General features: G+C 45.3%; 1 protein-coding gene and 1 long non-coding RNA gene across 6 annotated transcripts in view; one reads left to right on the top strand and one right to left on the bottom strand.

The window, feature by feature from the left end:
• LOC111837707 (kelch-like protein 29) overlaps positions 1-27,881 on the bottom strand; it is a 158,027-nt gene that overhangs the window by 7,080 nt on the left and 123,066 nt on the right. For all 5 annotated transcript variants that reach the window (XM_072702864.1, XM_072702866.1, XM_072702865.1 and 2 more), the window contains 4 exons: positions 20,822-21,020; positions 13,098-13,280; positions 11,825-12,005; positions 694-887 (listed from right to left, as the gene is read on the bottom strand). In XM_072702864.1, coding sequence (XP_072558965.1) covers positions 694-887; positions 11,825-12,005; positions 13,098-13,280; positions 20,822-21,020 — 757 coding nt within the window. The remainder of the gene's footprint in view (positions 1-693; positions 888-11,824; positions 12,006-13,097; positions 13,281-20,821; positions 21,021-27,881) is intronic.
• Positions 36-26,869, top strand: LOC140581099 (uncharacterized). Its single transcript, XR_011984138.1, has 4 exons — positions 36-532; positions 680-735; positions 20,910-21,056; positions 26,778-26,869. It is a non-coding gene; the product is annotated as an uncharacterized lncRNA (long non-coding RNA).

The following is a 27,881-nucleotide window of genomic DNA, read 5'->3' as shown; positions in this document are numbered from 1 at the left end:
CAGCTGGCGCGCTCACAGCTCCACGCGCACGAGTGCCTGTCAACCACTAGACGATTTACTCGAGTTTGACGAAAGTAGCGTGAAATCGGTTTCACGCCTGACTCCACGCTCAGTATCGCCGCACTACATAAACTGCGTGTGTAATTGTTTTCAATCACGATGCGCCGCCGATGCGGGCGTCCGGATCCCCCCGGGTGCGCGGCAGAGACAACCCGTCCGTCAGGGCGAGGAACCGCTGGCACGTTAATGTCTGCCCGTGTGGTCGGGTTGGGCTCCGGCGCCGGTGAGCCTGGAGCCGCAAACCCCCGCAGCGCCTCGGAGCGCAATCGGCGGAATAAATATGGAGAGACTGAAGCGGAAAGCGCTTGTAAACTGAAACCCAGAACAAATTAAAGTGCCACCGAGAACTTTCGTCTGTTTGGAAGATCAGCATAATATAATGCCGAGGATTTCATGTTTGTGATTTCTAAAGTTCACGTTCAGATGCTTTGCTTTCCTTAAAACTGGCCACGTTTAATGATCATGATATCGAGTAAGAATCCGACTTTTAGTTCTTAATAATTAACGACTTAATGATGTTAGTTTTAGTTACTTAGCAGTAGAGAAACGTTAAAAATTAAAACTATGTTTTACAATAAGTTGGTATTTTATCCTTTCATTTCCGTGTATTGGAATACAGACATCCAGCCCCACCGATCATCGGCGACTCGATGAAGCTCCAGCTGTCGGTCTGTGGTACGTAGGACTGCAGCACGCCGGCCGAGCGGCCCGCCTCGTTCACCCCGCCGAACACGTAGACTTTCCCCCCGCACACGGTGGCCGCGGCCGAGTGCACCGGCTTGGGAAGCGGGGACACCGTCTCCCACTGGTTCGTGATGGTGTCATACCTGCACCAGAAACACAGAAAAGCCACCATTACATAAAGACCCATCAGAGAGAGAGAGTATATATATTAAAATTAACACCATATATATATATATATATATATATATATATATATATATATATATATATATATATATATATATATATATATATTGTGCCTTTGTCTACATCAAAATTGGTTTAATGGGAAATGCTCTTTTTTGGGCCAGGCCGTATTTAAGGGAACTAAGAACCTGTACTCTTAATCATCCTCCTTATCTTTAAGCCAATAAACTGAGTAGCCTTTGCTCTTCCAGAGCTCAGTCACCTGGGAAGACAGTGGATCACAGTGGTACAAGGGCTGTACTTGTGCCCAAAACAGACATGAAAGTAATCAGATGCTGCCATTAAGCTCAAGCGATCGCTAATAATCAATCGCTGCTTGTCCCTTAGAAAGAGTGAGATCAGTATCTTATTTTTAAATATACCGCACAGCATCTTGGCAATACCTCCACCCCAAACACCTGGGGATGTCTGCGGAATTCAAGTTTACAGAACACCCATAATGCTCTGCTATGCCCACTTTAACACATTGGGGATAAAGTACTATGGATAATGGATATGCGCCGTGATCCAAATGTCGCTGGTTCATGTCTCAGGGATAAAACCTTTGAACAAGGTGCTTAAGCTGAACTGATGCATCCATCTATATAAAGAGGTACAAACTGCAAGTCACTCTGGACCGTGAGAGAGAAACTAGATGTGAGTTATGGATCGTGTAGAATGGATTTACTCGTTGATGCCAAAAGCTACTCCTTGTCATTGTCTTACCTTACATACACTGCCGTGAATCTATATTTCCCAAAGGCTGCTTTGAACACAGTTCCGGCATGTTACAGTGCACTGCTGCACTGGCGTGTCTAAATCACTGCCGTGAGCGATCACTGTCCACTCCAGTTAATGCAGCTTCAGCCCTGCACTCTGGGGTTATTTGCACTGATAAACAGGTGTCACACAAATATTGTTGTTGGAGGGGTATGTTACCCCCCACCCCAGTCCGACGAGACATGTACCTAACTCAACTCCTGATGCTGCAGATGCATTTTGACCGTATGTCTCCAGCTGTGGGAGGGACAAGCGATTGTCTGGCTTTTAGAATCACAAATTTGCGTCTGAATACACTGTACATGATTTCCCAAAAGTGACAGATGGCTTCCGGCAAGGCGGCAGGTAGTAAGTCATGCATTTTTCCTGCATTAGATACCAGTTGTTCCACTGTTTTCATTGTCTTCTGAAAAACATCTGTACCGTGCTCTGTAACAAGTCTAGTGTAAAAATCTGATAAACCAACAGACTGAAAAGCAGTTTGAAAACTTTCTAGCTGTGCAGATCCTGAAATGTGAAGGACATCAAGAGAGTTCCCACTCAGAACAGATGTAGTAGAAGTAGCTGGCCCTACAGAGGGAGGAGCCCTCGGCTGAACGCACCATCGGGAGCTCCTTATGAGCCCTGTGCGACATTTACTCCACAAGGCGCAGAACCTGAGCTTAGCCCTCAGGATCTCCTGTAAATCCTTCAGGCTGCTGAGGTCAGGGAGACGCCTCTGCGACCTCAAAGCCCCAACTGACGGCTTCCGGAGAAGCAATAAGACTCCTTAACAGGAGCACATGGCAGACAATGTGTCACTGCACTCCTTGTATGTCACCCCCTGTATTTTTGCACACTGCCTTCATCTGCACTGCTCTCTTATTGGTTTGTCTTACTGTTATATGGCATTTTATATTTTTATATTTGGTGTGTGTGTGTGTGTGTGTCATTACATTCTGGTGTACTTAGGGAATATAGTATACTATGTGTAATATATATACAGCACAGTCAGTGAATCTGCCAGAACAAGCATTTCACTGATGTTGGGAGTCATTATGCATGTGACACAGAACTTTGGTGTGTCTGAACACTACAGGCTGCTGAAAGCGACAAAGATCACACTGTTGGGGATGGGATTAGTACACCAATATTCACCATCCACCCACCCACCCACCTTCTACCCACTTATCCAGGCCATGGTTGCAGGGGTTAGGTAGCTGTTGGAGTGCTGTGTTGTGTTGCTGCATGAGAAACACTGTTTTTATGAAGCAGTTCCTAGCAGATCATTCAGTCGTGTCAAAATATGTCAGAAGGAGATTCCTGGCAATGAGCCGGCTGCCCCAGTACAGAGTACCAACGCATTCTCACACATTCATTCATACTTATGTACAGCTTATAAAGTTTACTCACGCGCAAACAGTTGTTATAATGGCCTTTACATTGATAATGAGCTCAGTGGGGCCCCCTAGAGCTGCGTGGAGGTAAGGAAATCTGGATGGGATTTAGGTGCTTCCGAAAAGCACAGCGTGCCCACGGATGGCCGTCCCGAGCAAAGTTCCAGGAACCAGAGAACTGCCTGAGTATCTGAGAGAGGAGCGGTGAGGAGCGGTCCGGCAGGAGGTGGTCCTGGCTGTCAGGCCAGCAGGAGCCAGAGAGGAGTCACCTCACCTTTTCACCACCACTGCGCTCTGCATTCCATCTGCGTTTCAGTGATGTCCTTCGGTCTGTCACCTGGACCATGTGACACACTTCTGATGAATTATTTTTATTCATGCGCTCAGTCTTCAGACTGCATTGCCTAGGTTATCAACCTGGGGGCTATTGTTGAGTAGGGATGGCAGGGGGGGAGGGGGGGGTCCACCTAAAAGTCTGTAGAGTAGCAGTGGGGGCTCCATGACCAGCTGGGGGTCTGTACAGCAGCAGCAGGGGGGTCCACAGAGGCGTTTCTCAAATGAATGCCATTATCTTCTGATTCAAACAGCTAGAAAAGCTGAAACAGACCCCTGGGCAGAGTGAAACATGCTTATCTCCGGCACAGTCCGCCCGCCTGCAGGTCAGGGCTGAAACGATTGTCTAACCCTGTATGCGATTAAGGTCTGTGTGACCCAGATTCAGGATCCACAGTCAGAGGGAATTTAATCGGCGGGGCGCTATGGGGAGCTGGTCAAATGACCTGTTAGATGAGGGAAGATTGCCATTCAGGATATCACCATTAATCGGCGAACGCAGAATCCATATTGCACACACACACACGCCATCCATTTATTTGAACTACGTATCCAGAAAAGGGTCGCAGTGAATTTTTGTTGAGCTGGATTTATGGATGTTACATTTCCTGTGAATTAACACCTGAATGCTTGGGTCCATTACAACAAAGCTTTTTAAAATCATGCTCACGTTTCATCGGTATGGGCGTGAAAGCATAAAGCCGGGGTCACCCTGCCGGCAGTCTGGCTTGTGCCTTTTCAGCTCGCTCCGATGGAAGGTACAACCTTTCCTTGCACATCCTTTTGCCGCTGTGCTTGAGCCAGACTCCCGATCGCTATGTCTCCATCTCCTGAGATGCCAGTCAGCCGCACATGTGAGGTTAATAAAAACACCGCACAGGTTCCTCTCCCGTTACCTCCTTCTGCCGGGAGATGCTCAGTTCCATCTTTCCCATCGCTTGAATATTTCAGAAGATGGAGGATAGGTCCTGTGGTGCACTGGAACAGAGTAACACGGGAGTGTGTGCATGTGGGGAGGGGCACAGGTTATTCATGACCCCTGAGGCACACTGCAGCTCACTCAATCACTCCAGTCACACATCTGCCCCTCCAGCAACTCCAGCAACTCCAACTCCAGCTCACATCCATCTGACCACATCACCCATGGTGAGCCTGATGCACTGGAGACGTGGCCCCCGCCTGGCTCGGTAGTGCAAACGGACATGGGACATTAATGCCCTCGCAGGGGGACTTGGTCATGGATCTGCATGTGACAGTGGCCTGGTTTCTCATATGCACACATACACACACACACACGCGCACACACAAAAGCTCACAAGAGGAATGGTGCAGCTTGCAGACCACCTGAACCCAGGACCATCTGCCAACGCTTGAGAGCTGACAGGGAAATACGACAAGCGACTATGAGCCTAAAAATCCTCAGAGCGGCATTTCAGACCCGACAAGAGGACTGTGATCTGCCTGTCATCCTACACCTGCCCCCCCTCACTCTAAGATCTAGCCGCTTAAACCTTTCAAACTCTATTATGACACAGAGAGTCATCAGTTCTGACTTCTCTAGAATAAAAAGGAGCTGTACACAATATCAGGAATGGGAAATTGTCTTTGCTGGTCATGTCATGGCCTACACAGATAAAACGTGATCAAACAGAACAAAATACACAACTGGCTGTGTAGGTTGGTGTGGGCGTGTAGATTGGTTAAATGTAATATGTACAATAATATCAAAAAGGACAAGCTAAGAAAGTAATCATTTTTACTTTTATCTCGTAGTTATACATTTAATTCATTTTATACTGCTTTTCTACAGCTGGGTGTTTTACTGGAGAAACTAATTAATGCGCTCTCCCTCTCGGGATATAAAACCTCAAGGAAGCAAGTTTTAGTCCATGACTTTCTTGTCAAGAAGGAAAAACCAGCTCTGTTTAAAATACCCAACAAATAAATAAATTCTTTATTAACAGCTAAGATTGCCCGACACGGTTTCTAAAGGGAATATTTATGATTTCTCCCATCGTCATCAAGGTATGACAGTTAAATTAGCCGATACGTTTTTGTGTGTCATTTTTTTCTGCAAGGTACAGGTATGTAGATTAATAAAACTGAAAAATGAAAAGAATCACCCCATTATTGCGCTGCAATTTCTCATTGTTTTCCGTATTTATCACAAACTTGGCGTACAACACAAATCTTAAGAGAGCTGCAGTGTAATGGTACCTTTAGAAGGTACAATTCACTCTCACTGTAGAAGATATTTAAAAATTCTGAGACATTTCAATAGGTCAGTTTGTCCATAAAACGAAACTCATTAGAATAAGATCCTGTCCACAAGAATTTTAAAAAGACTGTTGAAAAAAATATATATATAGAATGAAGAAATGTGAGTGGTGTCATGAAAGAGCAGCAGGTAGCTGAGTTTTAAATGTGCTTAATCCACAGAGTGTGGGATTAGTACCGCGGGGTGGAGGGGGGCCTTAGGGCAGATACCCCATGTGCCCCGTAGGGGGGGCAGGCGTCTCCCAGCTACAGGATCGCCACAGACCGGCTCCCCCAGGACGGAGTCATGCAGTTCGTCTGCATGGCTAATTAGGAGAGACGAGGGCCCTCGGTCCCAGATCCTGAGCCCCCTACCAATCTCCCCAGGAGGTGCTGAGGCACCGAAAGGTCTGCGGAGGGCGCTGTTGTCGGGTGCAATTTCGCGGGGGCATTGAGGGTCCTGACAGCTTCTTCTACTGTCAAACAATGGGCGAGATTACTGTCAGGGACGCTTTTATGCGCCAATGGTGTTGGCATCAGTAGCAAGGGCGGGGGGCAGACATTAGTTACAGCCCTGCACACCCCCTGCAAGGCCTGGGGGGGGGGGGGGGCGGGGGGCTCTCATCCAGGGCGGCGCCGCCTCAGGCCGTCAGGACGATTTCTTCAGCAGAGGTGCTTAAATTAATCTGGGTACGATGTGATTGCAGAGGGTCCGCAAAACCAATTAATTTTATTTTAGGAATTCAGATTGAGCTGTAACCTGTTTGTCAACACCCATGAAATTGTACTGTGTATGTTTACACACACACACATCAAGTAAAGGGATGCAGTAATAACTTAACAAATAACATAACATATATATAAAATGACATATAACATATTTAAATAAATATGTTGGGGCCATTCCGGAATGTATTTATCAATTCCAATCCAAATCAGGAAATAGAACTGGAGTTGGAATTTAAATCTCCCTGAAATTTGAATTAATTTCCAATTCTGTTCCCCATAGTTTTTTTTTCTGATCCCAACTCCAGCTCCATTTCCTGATTTGGATTGGAATTGAGAAATGCATTCCGGAATGGCCCCAACCCAGGTATTTATATTATATATACAAGATTGTACTGTAACCCTGTGCTCGGGAAGAGGCTGGAAAATGGATGGATTGAGATCATTTAAAATAGAAAGTATGTATTTGGAAGTGGACTTTAATTTCACTTTCACAGACCAAGTTAGGGGCACATAAGTTGAACAACAGTGGCTTTATCTAGGTGAAGAAATTACCCCTCAGTAAAAAAAAAAACATGATAGTATGGTGCATTACATAAACTAACTACAGAACTAAAATGGAACGTGAAAACTAAGTATTTTTACACTGGATAAAACTTTTGTTCTAATTATGGTCTTAATTATGTACATGAACCATGTGTGTAATGTCCTTCACACTCATCAGGCATGTATCAGTATATATATTAGTATTTAGTATTTTGATGAACTATAGGATCACAAAATGGATATAGCTGGACTAGTGTACTGAGAATTAATTAACACAATAAGAAATCAATTTATATTTTCATCATTTATTTACAGCCTATACAAAACATTCTCAAGCAGCCTCTGTGAGGGACCCACGGTGTCACTTCCTGATTTATCTAGACTCATCCCTCCCTGCTGCATGATCGGCTCGCCATGCCTGCATCTCGCTTAATTCCGGTCACTGATGCTACTCCTTAGATCCGCTCGAACAGCCTCATCTAAATAACTCCAGACGGCAAACGCAGCCAAGCTATTCCTCCAGTTCACATGCCGAAACCTCCTTTGGTTAATTAGTTTCCCTTATCATTAATCTGTAATTACGGCAGCATCGTTGTTATTCTGACTGCAGTGGCGTTCAGAGGAAGCTTGTTTTTCAGACGACTTCCTGCTCCCGGCTCCAGGATGACATAGCCTCTGCCGTATTAGGAGCCTTTTGTGCCTCATCAGTTGCTCATAAAAATTAATGGTATGATAAGTATTCGCACGCGAGTCACTGGGGTTCATTTCTGTGGCGTAGTTTTATATACAAATGTTAGTCTATCCATCTTAGAACCCAGTCCTGGTCACAGGGTGGGTGGGGGAACTTTTAGGCAAGTTGGAAAAATAATAATACAGTGCATATTAATTATTACACAGTAATAATAAATGTAAAGACATATGGTACTGAACTGTATGTTGAGCCAACGAGCCGCTGAAGCTGCGCAGTGTTTTCATGAGCATTACAAAGTAATGCATGCATTCATTATCACAAATCATTGTGTTTAATTCATATGTTCGATATGATATGATAATGATATGATAAATATATTCATGTCGGCCACTGGGGATTTATTACAGTTCGTAAGTACGAGATGCCCTTAACCCAGGGACTGGCAGTATAAATCTCACACTTCTGTTGAGATGTGCAGAATGTCAACAATTAAAGGACTTTACATAAATTTACAACCATTTACCTATAAAACTGCACACAAAGCTTATCTGCTGTTGCGTTGTGTCTTGTAAATGTCATTGGGAAAACAAGGCAAAGCGACTTAGCAAGACAGGAAGTTTGTACACAAGAAGGCGGTTTTCCTCATAGTCTTGGACACTGACTGTGAACTTCACTGATGATTAACTGCAATAACTCTTGCAAGCACTTACGTACAGAGAATTAATGAATGTCGTAAACCCCGAGGCATAAAAAAAAAAATCATATTCCCATTGTCTAATTACAGCATACACCACACATTCTCGAGCAGTTCCGCACACGTCAAAGACGATAATTGAATTTCCGGAGTTTTCCATTCATCCACTGGTGGCAGCTACTAAATGCTCTTATCGGACAAATAACAACAGTAAACACAGGTTTCTGGGCCTAACCAAGCTGCTCTCCTGCTCATCTGGGTGTCACTAAGCATTCTCCGCTACTGCTGGCACCAAAACTCTACAATTACCCACAGCTGAAAGAACACTGTCTGACCCCGGCAAACTGGCCTGTGCGAGTCACTCCCGCTTAGCCGCCTTCCTTATTTTGCTCCATTAAATCTCGTCCCCTCCCGCTTAATGGCCATGTCTGGTTCTGATGCGAGGTGCTGAAATCACTCTCCTTCTATTTACCCACAGCTCACCTGTTTTCCAAATTAAACTTAGTCGCCTGCCTCATGCTTTTTAGTTTTTTTGGTGTCCAAAGAGACTTCAATACAGACAGATGGAAATTTTACTTGAGAATTCCCGGGTTAAGTGCCTCGCTTAAGGGTCTTGCAGGAGTGCCCCCTCTCCCAAATCAAATAACGTGTCTTACCCACTACACTACAAGCTGCCTCGCAGATGAGGAACAGCCTGACATGGTCTTTAAGTACCAGGCCACACGTGGGGAGGAACAGCAAGACGGGGCCGTGGCTCTGGAGTCAGTCCAGCACTCGTGATCGTGCTTATAATGGATTCAGCTGCCACTGGCCTGCATCTGCATGACAAGCAAAATTGTACGACAGAACGCGGCGAATTAACGTGCTTCGCTATGAAATGAAGCACAATTATTTTGTAAATGAAAGCACTTTCTCCTGGTGTCAGCCAGGGCTACCAAGGTGCAAAGAAGATAATTTGATTTTTCTGTTAAACAGTTAAAATAATACAGATGCAGCTAATCAGTATGATGAATTATTGACCAAGTAGAAAAGTAGGAAACTAGCAGCTAAATAAATATGATATCTAATTACTGCAAATAATTAAAACAAATGTCGACATCGGTAATTACATTGCTGTTTATGTTTTTACAGAATACTACCAGTGTACATATGTATATAAAATACAATAATTTTAAATTAACAATTAAATTTGAGGCAACAAGTTAATTATCTTTGTAGAAGAATTCTGACATGTTTAATGACAACAGACATCATTAAAACACTAGTTACAAGCAAGTTCTTTTCAGAATGTTTTCTGTGTAAGTTTGATATTGGGAGCATTGTTGGGATCACTGGCTGTACTGGAACAGGCCCCAGCCTTGACCAAAGAACAGAAGCAGGAAAGCAGCAGACTGCGAGCTGCGATTCTGGATAACTGTGGCCCATCCCAAGTGAGGAGTGACCCCCACAAACCATCATAATCTCGGAATTTTTAAAAAGCCAATTTACCCAAGCCGATTAAAGACCAAATAGCTTCAACAGAGAAGCACCCACAATGAGAGACAAAAACACAAACGCTAACTCTACATCGACCGCAGTTGACTTTCAGAAGTTGCTGCTAATTCCCAGCTTAATTCTGCAGTGAGAGACAACACAGTGTAGAAAAGAGGAAAACCCAACTAGAAAAAACAATGGACATAAAAAAAAAAAATATCTGCCAAAATTCCCGAAATAAGAAAACGGATGATCGTTCGTTGGTCTGGCACACAGACCCCTTGTTGGGTTGTTGACTCAAATGAGCAAGCAGCAGAAACATGCCTGGCCTTCAGAAAGGACCTGATTGAGGACGTAATTCTGCCTGTAGACGATTTCATGGTTAGGAGCGTGAAACCCACAGAAAGATGGATGGCGCTCCACAAATTAGGAGTTGGGGATAAAGGTTTGGGCTGCCGGCTCCGGGTGTAACCTTGACTAGGAGAGGGACTGTGGCTCCGTAAACAATGGATTTTACTTGGTGACGTCAATCAACCTCAGACTCAAGCAAATCAAGAAGCCCCAGCTTTGCAACGATGACACACTGGGGAATAACAGGCCAACAGTAGTGAGATAAACACAGAGAAAATGTAAATACAGCACGAGAGCCAACAGAAGGTCATTAACACTGTGACGCAGAGCTGAACTTCCATATGGCAAACAGATTTATGGTGCAGAATATAAAAATATCTGGTGCATGACAAACGGCCTCTTAAACCTGCCCAGAGAGCTTTTACACTCCAGCATCACGTTCACTGGACCAAACAGCGGCGATTAACTTCCAGGCCGTGTCCGGCAATGGACCGCGTGGCGGTATGGACAGAAAAGCCTGAAGGAGCATACTGTTTCGGATGCAAATATCCTGCACAAACACCTTTTGCATTTGAAGAACAATCACTAAACAATAATGGATATTCAGTGGTGTCAGGTCAGCCCATCAAGTTAGCAATGCAGTACAGTTTCAAGCCTATTTACGAGATTGGGCTCATTTGATGGATAAAGCCTTCATTTAATGCACTGAAAGACATTTTGTGTCAAACTCTCTGGCTGGTCCATGCAGATCTCCCCTTAATGGAAGCTAATTAAGCAATTATCTTCCTTCTCTTTGACATTTCATAACTGCAGCCATTATTCCCGACATGGTCCGAAATCAGCCCCCCTTTTTTGTTTTCTACACACTTCTTTGGGGAGTATAAAGCAAGAGCAAAGAATAATTAACCACTAGTGGTGCAAATAAAGCTGGATAAGAATGAAAACCTGCGGCTGGGAGGGTCCATCGGGGACTGAACCCTAACCCCTGATTTAAATGCCATATTTCAGTGAAAACACTTCAATGTGTTAACACCGTCTCGAATTGATTAACATTAGGAAGTACCGGCTTGATTATGCCGATTGCATTTCAAGCGTAATTCATTTGTATTAATCGCAGGCTGTTTATTCAGAGGGATGTAACAACAGTCCGACATGTAACATGACGTTAACTCCACGACTGCGAATGCTGACATATACCCACAGAATGTGGGTAAAGGAGCTTGTGTTCAGACCTCTTAAAAATCAATTTATTGGTGTTCATTTGTGGCAACAATTTGTGAGAGAGGGAAATTCTATGATTAGCCTCAGAATATGTCAGCCTGAAAACCTGGAGCGAAGGTAGAAAATTCAGGAAGAACACCATCTGTATGGTCATCGGTAGGGGACATTGACCTGATGGCACCTAACATTTATAATAATTAGCCCTGATAGCTATGTGTCAGTTACCCTATGCTTTATTTTGATTGGCTGTACTCCCACCAATCACATGTTGCTGCTACCTCTGAGGCTAGCTCAGTTTGTAATGGCCGCCGTGTTTTCCATCAAGTTCTCGTGTCAATAAAGTACACAAGGGAGAGGCGGCACGGCCTGCTGTGTACGTCCGATGCCCGGGAGCGTGTCGTGCTTTACCTCTCCACGTTGTCGAGGTTCCCCGCCACGCCGAGTCCTCCGATGGTGTACAGCTTCCCATCATACACCAGGCTGTTGTGCCGACAGCGGGGGACCGTCATGCGGGACACCAGGTTCCAATTATCAAGCAGGGACATGTAGCACCACACGTCTGCCACCGCCACTCCCGACTCCATGCCACCTGGGAAGGGCGCGAACACAAATACTCACGATTGCCCGAGTCTCCATTTACACCCGCGTCCCCAATTTACACGCAGCGCAGCTGAGGCCCAGTTACACTCCACCCCCCCCCGCGAGATGAGGACTCACAGGACAGGACGGCCTTTCCCTGCAACAGACGGGACCGGCGCTGACCCACTTTCAGAGAACAGAACTAATAACAAATATAAAAATAATTCTGCTTAAAGGATGAGCGTAATGCTATATTAACGCAATTGCCAGTTATTATGAATCTAAGTCTCAGAACACCATTGATCTTTAAGTTAGAACAATGTGTTTATATCATACGGAAAATGGCACAATTTTATGGCAAATCAGGTGTACTTCCTTTAAAGAGAATTTAGAAAAATGACACCACAATTCAGAGCCATGTTTTGAAAGCTAGAATGAATCACAACCCTATTGACTTTGACAACCAAAAAACGATCCTTACAGTGTCAATACAGATAATCTAATAATGCATCTCCTAACAAGCTTGAAATAAGAGCTGGTAATTCATTGTGAACATAACATTATTAAAGGCCATTCATGCCAATTGAACCATAACTGATAACACAATGGACGAGAATTAGCTTAAAGGGCAGTTCAGAGAGGCTCGCTAGGTTTTCGCCAGCTGAAATTAGGGGTAAAGAGGCTGAACAGCCATCACCTGCACGTGTGAAAGGGCAGGTCAGAAAAGGCCATCATCACGTCGCTGCGCAAGATAACGCTGATCATCCTGACATGCTGCAGCTAGTAACTTAATTAACTGAAGAGTGGAAAGCAAACGTAGGTATGCATCTGTGAGTGAACAGTGGGTGAGTGTGCCCTGTGATGGATTGGTGTCCGCGCACAGTGTCGATGATCCATGGTAGCTTTAACAGCATGATACCCCCCACACATTCTTAAACTTGCAAAAGTGGGTTGGCCATGATTTTCCTGGACTTTAGACCGGGCGCTTTAGATCATTAAAATAGGGCCCTTAAAGTCACTTCCTCCTGTTTGATAGCATATCCTACTCTGGGGAAAAAGGCTCCGATTCCCAGGTGGGACAGACTGGTGGAGGAGCTTCTACCTGACAGGTAGATGTTGTCCCCCGCCGAGATGACGCTGAAGAACTCGCGGTCGTAGAAAGGCAGACTGGCCAGCGGGTACCACTTGTTGCTCTGCGGATTGAAGCAGGTGACGGCTGTCAGGGAGCGCTGGTTCATCCCAATGGCCTGACGGCCCCCCACCAGCACGATCACCTCAGCCACTCCTGGGGGGGGGGGGGGAGAGAGAGAGATCCAGAGCTGGAGAGACATACACTGTGGCTCCCAGGAAACGCACCCGGCGAGTCGGGACGTTAATGCGCCATTTAATCACCCGCAGTGAGAAAGCAGGATTTTACCCCAGTAAAAATGTGTATTTACTCTGGGCAGAGTGTGTCCCTGGACTGAATCATCTTCATTAATTACCATCTGTCCCGCTGAGGTCTTTACTCATTAATCAGACATTATATGGGCACCTTCATCAGCCCGGAATATCAATCACAGGCCAGTTTGATACAGCTTTTCTGTGTCAGTGTCCAAAAAGCAGCAAAAGGAGATGGCAACCACTTCAACACTTTATATCCGTGGCTTGTATAAAAAATAACCTCACCATTTAACATACAAATACACACACACACACACATGTCAGGTATACCTATCATTATGGGGCCCACTCATTCACTTCTATGGGAAAAATGCTAACGCTAACGATGACAACCTTAACCCCCACCCTGCCCTAACCATGACCATAAGTAACCAAGCAAAATACAAGCATTTTAAGTTTTTTTTTTCCCCATTAGGGAAAAAAACGGATATTTATCACGTTATGGGGACATTGTGTCCCCATAAGGATACTGTAGGTATACCCACTCACACACACACACACAGTTATTCAGGCTCGGAGCAACGGTAAGGGAGCTGCGTATCTCCCCTTAAGCGGCAGCTCGACACTCACAATTGATAAGCCTGTGCCCCCCTGGCAGCTGCCTGAATTCCCATCCCTCTGCCTGGGCTTTAGGGGCAAGCGGTTGGAATAAAGCACACGAGGAATAAGGCAAGAAATACAACAAAATAAAGAAATACTGTCTGGCTGGTAGCTACTTGCTTTTGCTTTGTTTTTTCCTCAGCCAGGACAAACAGAGAGACAAGTTGTGACATAACTGCACGCTGGCGAGCATCAGAAAGGCCAGTCAGTGTTTGTGTTAATTAATACCTGAGTCTTCAGTTTTCAGATGCCCTCCAGCATCTCCATTCATACACTCGCAAAAACAACATTAATGGAACTGATACTACAGTCAAATGCAGCCAGTGAGTATTTTCATAGTACATGTCAAAATAATTATTACTGGTTCAGCTTAGATATGCATAAATGCCACCCGACTGTGGTGGAGAGGTTTGTGTGCCTCTGTCTGATCCTGGGGCCTATGTTGTCGGGGGCAATGGCCTCCAAAGGCAAACTGGTCCTAGGTAAGTGGCCAGTGTGATTCACATAGACCCCCATGATGGGTACAACAGAGAGCGACATGACAAGGCCCAGACTGGGGAGGCTGGGGCGACTTTAACACTCACGTGGGTAGCGACAGTGAAAGTGTGATCTGAGTGTGACTGGGAGGAACAGCCTACCCAATATGAACCCAAGCGGTGCTCTGTTATTGGATTTCTGGGCTAAGCACAGTTTGTCCATAATAAACACCATGTTCAACCATAACGGTATTCATAAGTGCACCTCATACCACAGTACCCTAGGCCTCAGTTCCATGATCAATTTTGTAATCGTATCATCAGCTCTGCGTCGGCATGTTTTGTACACTTTGTAAAGAGAGAAGCTGAGCTGTCAAATGATCACCACTTGGGGTTGAGCTGGATCCGATGGCGAGGGAAGATGCTGGATAGACCCGGTAGACCAAAACGTATAGTGAAGGTGTCCTCGGAGGCGCCTGTCTGGGAGATGTTTAACTCACACCTTCGGCAGAACTGCATCCGGAGGAAGTCAGAAGACGTTAAGCCTGAATGGGCAACGTTCAGGCTGAGGCGGCAGTGGGGAGCTGTGACCGTTGGTTTTTGGTTCCTGTCGCGGTGGCAATCCCCGAACTCAGTGGTGGACACCAGCGGTAAAGGGAGCTGTCAGGCTGAAGAAGGACGCCTTCCGAGCTTGGTTAGCTTGCGGGATTCCTGAACCAGCTGACAGGTACTGGCGGGCTAAGTGTGATTCGGCTTTGGCAGTTACTGAAGCAAGAACTCGGGCGTGGGAGGTGAGGCCATGGAGAAGGACTTTCGGTCGGCCTTGAAAAGATTCTGGCAAACTGTCAGGTGACTCAGGAGGGGGAAGGGAGACTTTACCCATGCTGTTTACGGCAGGGATGGAGAACTGTTGGCCTCAAAGCGGGATATAGTCAAGCAGAAGAAGGAGTATTTCAGGGAACTCCTGAATCCCACTGATACACCTCCTTTTGAGGATGTAGAGCTGGAAGACTCGGAGGAGGACGTACCCATCATGATGGCTGAGGTCACCGAAGAAGTCAAGAAACTCTTCAGTGGTAAGGCTCCGGGGGTGGATGAGATTGATGTTGTTGGGCTGTCTTGGCTGACACACCTGTTTAACATTGCATGGAGGTTGGGTATAGTGCCTTTTGATTGGCAGACTGGGGTGGTGGTTCCCACTCCATTAAGAAAGGAGACTGAAGGATGTGTTCCAACTTCAGGGGGATCACACTCCTCAGCCTCCCTGAGAAGGGGTACTGGAGAGGTACTTAGTCAAACCTCAGATCCAGGAGGAACAATGCGGATTCTTTCCTGGCCGCAGAACACTGAACACCCTCACAAGGATACTGGAGGATTCATGGGAGTTTGCCCAACCAGTCTACATGTGTTTTGTGGACTTGGAAAAGGTGAATGAACGTGTCCCTTGGGGGGTTCTGTGGGAGGTGCTTCAGGAGCATGCGGTACCAGGGTCCACTGTTACAGGCCATCAGGTCCCTATATAAAAGGTGCAAGAGCTTGGTTTGCATTGCCAGCAGTAAGTCAGGCTCATTCTTGGTGGCTGCTGGACTCCGCCAGGGCTGCCCTTTGTCACCGATTCTGATCATAACATTTATGGACAGAATTTCTGGGTGTCTGGTTTCTGGCTCGGTTCAGTGGCCTCAGGATCGCGTCTCTGCTTTCTTGCGGATGATGTGGTCCTGTTGGCTTCATCGGGCTGTGACCTGCAGCATGTACTAGGGTGATTTGCAGCTGAATGTGAAGCGGCCATGATGAGTGAGGATCAACACCTCCAAGGGCCCCCTGTAGTCAGCATCCATTTAGCAGCAGATTATACCACTATAATGTGCTTGCAACACAATCAGATTGGTGCCAAATCACCACAAACAGACGTGCTGACAAGCAGACACTCATTTCTGTCACTGACAAACTGAATTCACTGCCGGTACAGTGGCTGCTTGCCGATTCAAAGGTGTTTTTAAATAGCTTTCAACTGAACTTCAGGCTACGCATAGAAGGTTACACTGTACCATCTTCTAGCACCCTATCCTGGTCAGGATCATGGAGGGGGGAGCCTGGAGTCTATCCTAGGCAGCACTGGGAACAGGGCCTGGGTACACCCTGGATGGGAGGTCGGGATTATGCTATACTGAGACTCAGTGTTGAGCATCTCAGGATCGGGGATAAGGGGCAGTCACATGCTGCTGCACACTTTCATGGTAATAAATAAATAGGGGCCAGCTGCTGCCCGGCCATTAAAAACTGGCAGCTTTATTTACATGAAATATACTGGCTCTTTCTGGAGGTAAATGCCGTGGCGACAGCGGCCGGGGCATTAAGCTGCGGACCGCCGCTGCAGAAACGACCCCGTCTCCAAGTGTTCACGGCTCATCTCCCCACTGGGACTCCCACCCAGCTCGCCTTGGGTCCGTGGGCCTCCGCGTCCGCCTTGCCCGCCGCGGGTGCAGTGAGACAGAGAAGCGAAATCGCGGCCCCAAGGCAGCCAGCCGCTGATCGGCGAGCTCCGCCAAGGGTCTGCCTGTCAGTCAGCCGTTGGCATGGTCATGTGGGGGAAGCGCACCCCCGACAGCCCACTTCTCTCTAAGCAAATAGGATGTTCTGGCACAGTGAGCAGCTGAAGGCCGCTCCCCGACCGCGTCTGGGTGGTGCCATCGTCGGGAAACCGTCCCGCGTCAGAAACTCATTAGGGTATCAGCTGTCACTCAAAAGTTCTTATCGGCAATAACAGAAGCATCATTGCTGGTGTTTATTTTACAGAGTCATAGTTCTCTGGTGCAGTGCACACGTAATGCTGTGCATTCTCTATGCCAGAAACACCACCCCCCCTCCACCCACCCCGAGGATCAGCTCCAACCGTGTTAATGTATCGTGACGAGAATCGGGGAAACCGGGTTTGCACCCCTAACAGGAGGTCTAATACCCCCCTGGGAGGGGGCGTCTGGCGTTGGGGCAACTCTGGATGACAGCCACAACCAGACAAGGAATTAGCATTTACGGGCTGGCCGTAAGCGTGATGGGTGACAGCCGTGGACACGCTCGCAGGGGATGCTGGGTAATCTGAGCACACATGCTAACACACAGAAACATCATACTTGCCAAACGATTACCAATTATCATGCTAACGTGATTAGCATTTTGATATTTATAACCCTGTTTTATCTTCGTGATAAAAAGCACAGATGCAGCGCAGTTCTCACCGCTAACCTCGACTCATGTGGGTAAAAGTGATAAGATACTCAGCGTACAACAGGGGGTCCAGGTTGTTAATCCATTACAGAAAGCGGGGATTTGGAATCCTTTGTCTCTGCAGTGCCTCCTCAGCAAACTTCCTCGAAATACTTGAATGTTACAAGATGCGAAATAAGGAGGAAACCAGGCAGGAGCTGAAGCAGCTGAATGAAGGAAAAAGCATGAAATCTACAGTATGCTGCTAATTTTTAACGGATCAGCGTAAATCAAAGTAAACAAAAATACATTTTACACTATGAACAAATCCTGAGCATTTGCAGCCTGATGTACAAAAAGCCAATAAGCCAAATAAAATAGGAAATTGCCCAGCTAATGGAAGCATGAGTTTTGCATTGACTAGAGGCGTTATATAATCCACCAATTTCATGCCTAACATACATGAGTGGTACAGGGCAGCCCAGCATCTCAGTGGGTACAACAGTCTCACCACAGGGTTTGGGGTTCAAATCCCACCTTTGTTCTTTGTGTGTGGAGGCTTCATGTCGGGCCCCTTCAGATGGATATATTAATTCCACAAGATGGAGAAACAATTAAAAAATAATTTACCCCTGGCTAGGGACGTGTCCCTGTGCACCTTCCGCTACAGTCACATGGTTTTCTGGTATCCCCACCTGATGTGTGAGGCTCCCGACAGCCTGTGACCCCCCCCCCCCCTAGCTGCTCTTACCAGCCCCCACGCACCATTAAGATGGGGGTGAAGTCCCTGCCCCCCGGCGGGTTCAGCCCCACATGCCCCCACCCCGCGCAGAGCTGGCACAGTAGTACCGCGGCTCTCACGGCCTGTGTAACCCCCCCCCCCCCCCCCCCACTTCTCATCTATTTTTCCGCTCGAGAGACCTTATCTGGTGGCGCAGGGGGGCTCTCTTCTGTGCGTGCCGGCCAGATTCGCTCCTCCACACAAGTGAGGCATTTACGTTTCATTGCAGGCGAGAGGCTGGAAGGGCGAGGGGGGGGGTGGGAGTTGGGGGGGGGGGGGGTTAGTCTCTGAATGCCAGCGGTTGAAGCTTAAACAAGCCTCGGTGACTTTCGAGGACCGTCGAGACGACGCGGGAAACTCACGGCTGACATTCCTCCTCACTGGACACCCCCCCCACACCCAGATCGACACCCCCCCCGTGGCCTCATGCGTGTGAAATGACAGCCGGCCAGATGGTCTAACGGCTAGAGCTTGTGCGTTCGGAGCGGCGCAGCATCAAAACGGGAGGGGACAGTCACTGCTGCAGAAATGACCATTTCCAAGGATCTGCCTCCGCCGGCAGGTACAGGTATGCAGGAAGGCTCAACGCTTTACAGATCAGAGCCACACAGTAATAAAAGGAAAACTACCAACGGAGGCAGGACAGACCGATGCTGCAGATCTGTAGCATTACATATACTACCCAAAACCATTTTTATATAACAATAATGGATGTGTCCTAAACAACAGTCAATCAATCAAATAGGGAGGTGTGTAACTCTCACCAGAATGTCGCTGGTTCAAATCCCAGAGTCGGCCGAGTGATATCACAGTTAGGCCCTTAGCCTCCCATCGCTGCGAGGACTGGCACACCCTGCTTTTTCAAAAATGTACGTCGCTTTGGATATAAGTGTCTGCTAAGCATGTAAATACGTTCCATAAAGTCCTTCCTGACACCCACAGGAGCAACAGATCCTCCAAAACGGTGCCCTGTGCTAGTAATATATTTTATAGTCAATAATTAAACATTTTATTGAGTCCTGAGGCTTGGCAGATAGAAGGAAATTATATTCAAATATCGATTTACCATTTATAAAAGGCTTGTTTTGTCTAATAAATGTCGGATGATGTTGAAGAAAGAACAGGATGGCAGAACTCCTCGAAAATAACCTCCAGACATTTACAAATATAATTTTTATAATACTGCATTTATAATAGTGTATCTAGCTATCCTCTAAAATATGTACAAACACACAGCAACAATAGGTATTTATTGATAGGTTGCCATGACACCCGCTCACTATATATATATATATATTATTTTATTGAAGTTACTTAAGTATTTGTCATACACCTGTATATATCAGGCTGCTATCTGCTGAATTTGGGGTCGTGACTGGCAGCTGGACAGGGATAGGCGAGGGGTTCAGGCTTATGCAGATAACGTCAACTGATCTTCAGACGGCTATAGAAGAAGGTGCACAGGGGCGAACAGATGCTGCCTTGTGGTGTGGCACTGAAAACAACACAGCCATCTATAGCTTCTCTTCACATGACATTGAATTATAGGCACGTATTGTTTTACACATAGTAATATCATATTGGAATGGAAAACTTCTGCCAAAAGCATCTGTGGTTCTAAATGAATCTTTGACATCCTGTCATGCAAACTGGAAATGGATTTTAATATTTTTAGATATCTAAATAGATTTGGTGCAAAAAGCCCAAACTTAAATGAATCAATGCAGTTAACATGCATTGCATTAGCACAACAGGAGACATTTTCAATTTCTACATTAATACACAAAATCGTTCCTCATCTAATGCAGCTACTGCTATGTAATCAGTAGTGACTAACACTGCAGAACTGCGAAAATATAAGATAATAGAAGTTGAAATAAAATTTCACTCATCTCTCGGAGGGAACATTTCCACTGTCCATCTGCATTACAGAAATAACTCCTGACACAATCCCCCCTCCCCAAGTAAACATAGAAATAAACAAACAAACAAATAATATGTGTAGGTACAGTGCAGGTGGTACAACAGCAGTATAAACATTTGTAGTAAACATGGAAGGTTCCGGTGGAACAATGCCCTGATGGGTCAAATTGGAACATGAGTTTCCTCCAAGCTACGGCAGCAGCGACAGAGCTGCATTTGGCATCATGGGCAGGACACAGTTAATGCCACCAGGACAAAAATACACTCTACAGAAGTAGCTCTGCGCTAATTTGCAAGGGTAGCTTTTAATGACCTGACCAATTTGGCGGGGAGCCGAAGGCCACTTCTACGGTGGGTGGGCGGCCGGCCAGGGAGCGGCGCAAACGCGGCGTGGCGTACCTGCGGACAGCCTAGGCCGGGTGCGGGGCGTCTGCATCTCCTGCCGTGCGTGGGGCAGCATGTGATAGCGCTTCGCTTCATTGACCAGGTCCCGGCAGGCCTCCGAAGACTTGATGAGCTCCTCGTTGTCGACGACATTCAGCAGGTAGCTGGGGTGGATGAAGGGCAACCGGACCACGGCCAACAACTCGGACACATGCTGAGAACAAGAAAATGACAGGGGAGGAGCGGCCGGGTAAGCTGTAGCTTGGAATGGCGCCCTCTAGGGGTACGTGTTTCACGGGTCTCTCTCACAAAGGTCACTTACTCTCGACAGTCAGCTATATGAGATGAAAACTTCACTGACTTCACTGGCAGATGGCCCCAAGAAATAAACCCATAAATAAAATGAAGTCGTTATATCTTATTGTCGTGACCCGGTCTTGGGCTCCTCACGAAAACGACCGAACGCTACTTGTCAGTTCGGTCTGAAAAAGTGTGAGGCAACTTTAAAGTACCGCCTCCAATTTAGCGTGGCTGTTAAGCTTATGTAATAAACTCCGAGTTCAATTACAGGGTAATTATACTCTAGCTGCCAGACCCTTATCTCTTCAGCGGGCGGGACAGCGGTAACTAGGAGACGGCTCGCTTAACAGGTAAGCAGTTGTGAGCGCGGCTCTGCCCCGCTGGAGGGAAACGGTTGCTATGGTGATGGGCTCCGCTGCTGACTCATGGCTGGCTTGGGCCGCATCTTCCGCCAGGCGTCCGGCTCACGGCATGTCAAGAAGAACGCGCAAGCGTGACGCAACCGCAACGCTTATCTTTTTATATCCGCTAGATGCACGTTTTCCAGCTCCAAGGGCTGTAAATGCGACCACTGTGTCGTATTTACTGTTCACGTTCGCTGGCTGTAATTTATGCACTCTTTGGCTGCTCCGGGGATCAGGCTGACATTTCCTAAGCGGTCCCCAAAGAGGTGCCTTTCCCACTAAACACCTGGGTTTGCAGTTCATCACACACTGTGCACAGAATATGGAGCCTAAGCAGTGCGAGTCCAATTAAACAGAAAAGGGTGCGAACAGTCGCTACTATGAAAACATACAACTGCATAAATTCCATTCGAAAATGTAGCTTTTGTTATTGAATTTGGTTACTTTAATTTCATATTGTTACCTTAGCTTAACCATTGTGTAATACCCATCCATCCATCCATCCATCCAATCATTCATCTGCAATGACTTTTCCAGTACAGGCTTGTAGTCACAACATAATATAAAGAAGCCAAATGCATGTTTTTTAGCCTTAAACAGACCAGATATACCTGGTATAACATGTCCCATATTTGTCTTAATTGTCATATGACAAAAATCAGGGTATTCACTTCATCTTAATTCTCACAAAATCTATCATTGTGACTTCAGGTAATGCTGTATCACCTTAGAGAAACGCAATATTACATCATACATATCACAGTATAAAAAACAGCAGCATAACATTTCAGGAGATATATTTAAATAGAGGAATATAAGAAATACTATGCAGAACTATGATAGGGTGGTTCTGAATCGACAGTATATTGTTTTGGGAGACATAAGACAGTTCAGTTTAAACTAATGAACTGATGAATTTAAATTAACCCGTCCAATAGTCATCTCTAAATATAATTCCTCTAGCTATAACATACATACTGCAGTCAAGAGAAATCATAGCACGGTACAGACCCTTGGCATCATTCTGTCTCAGCAGGTCTGTCCTGGGGTGACGCTCTTATTTTATCAGGGCTAAAAAGGGAAGCACTGCCACCCAAGATTACATCATAAATAATAAAATAACTTAATTTTTCCCACTGCAAGTTAAGAGTCAGAGAGGCCAAGGTACGTTTCATTAAACCCCTCCATTATCGTCATAATCAGCACAGAGGTCAATTACGCATTAAAATTACCGACAGAAACATGCACACATAAGCACCTGGTAACACAACAAACATTACAAAAGGCTGCAGGATCTCCTCCGTCACGCCAAATGCCGCTTTTTCATCTAGCCGCACCAGCGTAAATCAGCCAGCGTGCGTGTAGCAATGACTATCTCACTGGGGATAAATCACATTTGACTGACTGGCCACATAGACAAGCTGAAAGGTCGAAGGTCGCATGTGTCCATTAAGCGGTTTCTCCCTCCATGGCGTCAGTGGGGCTGGGGGGAGGTCAGCCGCTCTGTTGCCATGACGCCTACGTGTCACACTGGTGCCTGCCTGACCTCCTAGCAACACGCTATTCCAATATTACACTAACGTGTCTCCTGTTTGAGATGCTTTGCAGTCAGAAAATGTGTTTATCAACGGTGAGCAGCAAATGGTGAAGGAGCCACATCCAATGGCTGTGTGGACGTTCATGCAGATCGACGATCACTCTGTACTTACTCATTCGATGCCTTTACCTTACTCGCCAGAGAAATTGTGTAAATTAATGCTTTGCTATATGTAAATATCGAATAACATGCTAATGCGAATGCACTAGGTTCAATTAATCTGGATGCTAATTAGCAAGCATTGTTTTTTAAACATCTGTGCTAGTTGTGTCATAGCTAACACTAGAGCTATTGTTCCAATTATATTATTACAAAGCCAAACTGCAATTATGCCAGCTATTTACCAAAACAACCAGTACTTTTATCAATCCAGCTGTTTTCCATAACTGCATGTATCGCGATGAACGTGGTGCTTCTCAGGAAGGGACAGGGGGGACACCCCGGATGGGACGCCAACCACCACAGGGTATAATGCATGTTAGGAGCCTGGGTCATAAGGCCCTAGTTTGAACAATCCTTTATCGTCTTATGAGCCAATAGCCTTTGAAGAGGCTTTTGAATTGGGCAATCAAAAGTAGTCCCGCCTCCCTCAAGAAAAGTATGGCCTATTCCTAAATATAAAATAGCATCAGGAAGATAGAAAAGAGGCTTTTGAATATTAGATTGTGTGGGAGAACCTGTCTGTATTTTCTTACTTTTTTCAGATTGTTGTATGGCAGAGCTACTCAAATCACGGTCCTCAAGGGCCAAGCCCTGCTGATTTCCCAGCCTTCCTTTACCAGTGAGCCAGGTGTGAAGACTCTGTGGCCAATCAGAGTCAGTAATTATTAAACTAACTACCTGGGAGAACTGAAAACAAGGCCTGGATTTGGAATCGAGGGTCAGATTTGAAGAGCTGTATTCTGTGGATTTTGGTTTTGATCTTGATACAATGTTGATACAGATCTTGTACAAATTTTGTGCCTTTGGACTGTGTTTGGTTAGAGAATTAGTTAGGGAAGTGAACTGTATGCTTCATAATATTATTGTAGGATATGTAGCTCACAGCTTTTGTGTTTTGTTTGTTGTTTTACCGCTAGCTCATCCTTACTTGTGCAGTTACTTGTGATCGTGGTGTGTGGTAAAACATATAGAAGACATATAGAAAACATGCTTGCCTTTGTGTTTCAGTCAGAATACTTGACTAGCAGCTCTTCTGCATCGTTTCTATGTTACGGCCCAGTACTTCTAGACATACAGGTGTCTGATGTTGCGTTATTTATTTATTCATTGATTTCTTTTATTCGCCAGGAGATCAGATTCAGTGATCCTCAACAGATCTTAGCTCTCACCCTAAATATAAGTCGTGTACAATCAAATAAATATCAGATTTACTCTTATCAAAGGTACACAACCTCCCGGGCAGGAGAACCAGCCAAGTAATCTTCCCCAAGAAGACACCACCCAACTGATGACCGTGAGCCTCCGTATCTATGTCTACATACACCCTGCTTTGCCGGACGTGAACCCCAGGCACACAAAAACAAAGATGCTAGAATGGGATGCCCAGCTCCGCTACAATTTGCCGGCCAAAACACAAGGGAAGGCAATCAAACACCAGCAGGGCTCATTTCCGTCGGATTCATATTGATTTCCTCTCAGTTCACTTTCCCGATGAAGTCGGCATTCAGCTAAATAAACATAAGGTCACTACATCAATCTCCGTCGCTCCCTTTCTGGTTCATTGGAGCTAATCCTGCGAGGCCTCCTGCAGCCCAAATGGGGCCCGCGGCTGGCTCCGGCCGCTTTCCCAAAGTGCCCGAGTGTGATTTCCACGTACAGCAGATCGGAAAATAAACAGCTTTACACGACGCATTAGGCACGTCAGCGTCCGCCTGACGGTCCACAGAGAGCCGCTGTCTGCCGTTAATACTTGACCAGCCTGCGATAATCAAACGTGTCATGTAGAATTTAGTTTGTCTTCATGAAGGAACATGAGGAGTTTAAAAATACTTATCTTTTTTCATGACCAGGGTTATAAACTGCCTCTGCGAAATTAACTGGAGCAGGACCAGGTTTGCATGCACTGTGCTGCATGGTTTATTATAACAGAAAAAGCCTCTGAAAATGGACGACAAACACGGCAACTAAACGACCATAAACAAAACGTTCATTCAATTATCATGGCCTATTTTATTGTTTTGAATAATATGGCAGGGCTGATAAGACACAGCATTTGGAAGCATAGTGTAATGTGGGTTTTATTTAGCTATGAATAATATGTTCTATAAACAGAGTTCATTTCTTTCCCAGGGAGCACACTCCATCTACATGCATAAAACACAGAACAACAACACTCAGCTAGCTCTGCAATGCTAACGATGCCTAATATTTTAAAACATTAAAATTCCTATGAATTATAAATCCACTGAAAAAACATCCCATATTTTCCTGTTTTTTTCACACTGTTTTCCCTTCCAAATACGAGACACCATGCTTCTCTCTCTGGGCCAATGAGAATGTCACTCTCACCTTGCAATTTGAGTGTCCGAATAACAAACATCACCAAATCAAAGAATAAAGAGCATCATTGAATGCGATTACATTAATCAGCAACCAGGACCAGATGTATCTTTCATAAATTAACACCTGCTAACACTCACAAGACAGTAAGGGTTAATGATTTGACACGCATATTGTTGTGTCCGATTTCACTATTAAAAAAAAATCTTTAAGAAATATGTATTATGTCTAACGTTATTGTATGAAAACCTCTTTAATGTGAATATATTTTGAATACATTCAAATAATATACAGTTTCGACATTTTTGCGTCTCAAAGTCTAACAATGTGGTTCAACCATCTGAATAAATGAGCAGACTAAGAAATCTCTTAAAATTGGTATTCAAATGATTAAAAAATAGGCATAATTCTATGTTTGAAACCTTCAAACTCATTTAAAAAGTTACAAAATACTATGGTTTTAAAACCATACAAATAACTGAAAACCATTTGCGTGCAAATTTACATTACCTCAAATGTCAAGTGGCATATTCAGAAGAAGGGGGGGGTTATTTAAAAGACATTTTAGAAAACAGTAGACATCATAAAGAAGACCTCAAGTGACCTTCATGATGCAGTGAAAAAATTAGCAGATCTAGCTCAAATATTGATTAAAAAAAGGACCATTTTCACTCATAGCTAGGCTTCCACAGTCCAGGTCATGCGGAACAACCCATGAAAAACCATGAAAATATTGTAATATGACAAAACTCTTCCTTTATTTTTTAACTGAATTTTAAATTGTTTAAACTTGATATCACAGACAACAGTTTGTTCAGGTGTCCAAGCCATTGTCTGTTTAATTTGACATGAGCTTGAAAAGTCAGGTGGTGCATCTGCAATTAATATGACTACTAATAAATGTGAAAAATAATTAAGAATTATGATGTGATGTGTTGTAGACACTTAAATGGTTAATTTATGGAGGTTTTGATTTGATAAAAAAAAATTGTAAAATATCTTTTGGATGCCCCCACCAGATATTTTTCGTTATTTTATGAGGATCTTATTTGTCATTCAACCGTAAGAGGCCATCGTCACCCCAGCCATTCTGCTTATGGGTGTCATATGAATCTTCAAAAGCAGAAACATAGCAATGTCTGTTTCTTTTGTTTCTTTGTTCTACAAGGAATTGAACCAGCAGGGCAGAGCGAAAGAGTCTGCAGACCTGAAAATCATTGTTGAAGGCAAAGAGTTTGAAGTCCACCAAAATGTTCTAGCTTCCTGCAGCTTGTATTTCAAGGACCTGGTTAAAAGGTTTGCTTTCCTCCAGCTGTCGATCGGCTCTGTTTTTTTGTAGGGTCCATTTGTGTCGCTTTTCTCCCTCCCCTCTCTTGCAGGTGTGTGAAGACTGAGGTTCCTGTCACAGGGCCAGTAGCCATTCCTTCGACCTTTTGAAATGAATGTATCTCAGTGTGGAAGGTCAACCTGTGCCGCACCTTCTCCTCCCAGTAGAGCGAATGATCAAATATGCATTTTAATGGGCTGGGGAAACGCTTCTGCCGCCGGGGGGGCTTTCGTAAGACGTGGGAACTTTCTGGAAGTTCCACCGTAAAGTGACACGTCAGGCTAACTGAGGATGGCATTTCCTCTCCAGAAGTCATTCGGCCGCGGTTTTCCTACAGACCGTCGGGTCGCGGTACCCAGAGGCCGAGCCGTTGATGTAATTTCAGAGAAAACACAACAGCGAGGCCGTGCTTGTGTTTACAGCCACGTGAAGCACTAGACGTAGTTGCCCTTGTGGGAGTGTTATGTATGCACACACACTTCTAATGACGTGTCATCAGCATCCAGCATAACTTTCCAGTATATATATTCCGCTGATGATATCCAATGTCAAACTGTTTGTATACTTGTCATGCTGCTAATATGCACGTTACCTGCTTTTATTGTACAGATCTGCTCTCCTCCCCACCTCCTCAGCTACTTGAGACTAAGCTCACGTTTTCAGCGGCTTATTAAAGTCTGAAGCATACAGTTTATGTTTCAGCGAGCTCTGCAACTTCCATTTTTCTGATGTTTCAGTTGTTTTCCCTCTGGATTCTCTATATTAATTTAGTTAGTTTAAAATGCCAACAGTCTGAGTACTGAATTTTAAATCTTTTAACGAGGGGACCACTTACATTAGCTGAGTTATTATGTTGCGTAAAAGTTTTAGAAAAGGCAGCTGTGGAGAAGCAGGGAGATTTTCATTAAATTCCCTTCTCAGTTGCTGTTTTGAAACAATCCAAAG

This window comes from Paramormyrops kingsleyae, chromosome 19, assembly GCF_048594095.1.
Source record: "Paramormyrops kingsleyae isolate MSU_618 chromosome 19, PKINGS_0.4, whole genome shotgun sequence".
Lineage (NCBI taxonomy): Eukaryota > Metazoa > Chordata > Actinopteri > Osteoglossiformes > Mormyridae > Paramormyrops > Paramormyrops kingsleyae.
Note: the sequence above shows the minus strand (reverse complement) of the source record. Positions and strands in the feature narration are given on the sequence as shown.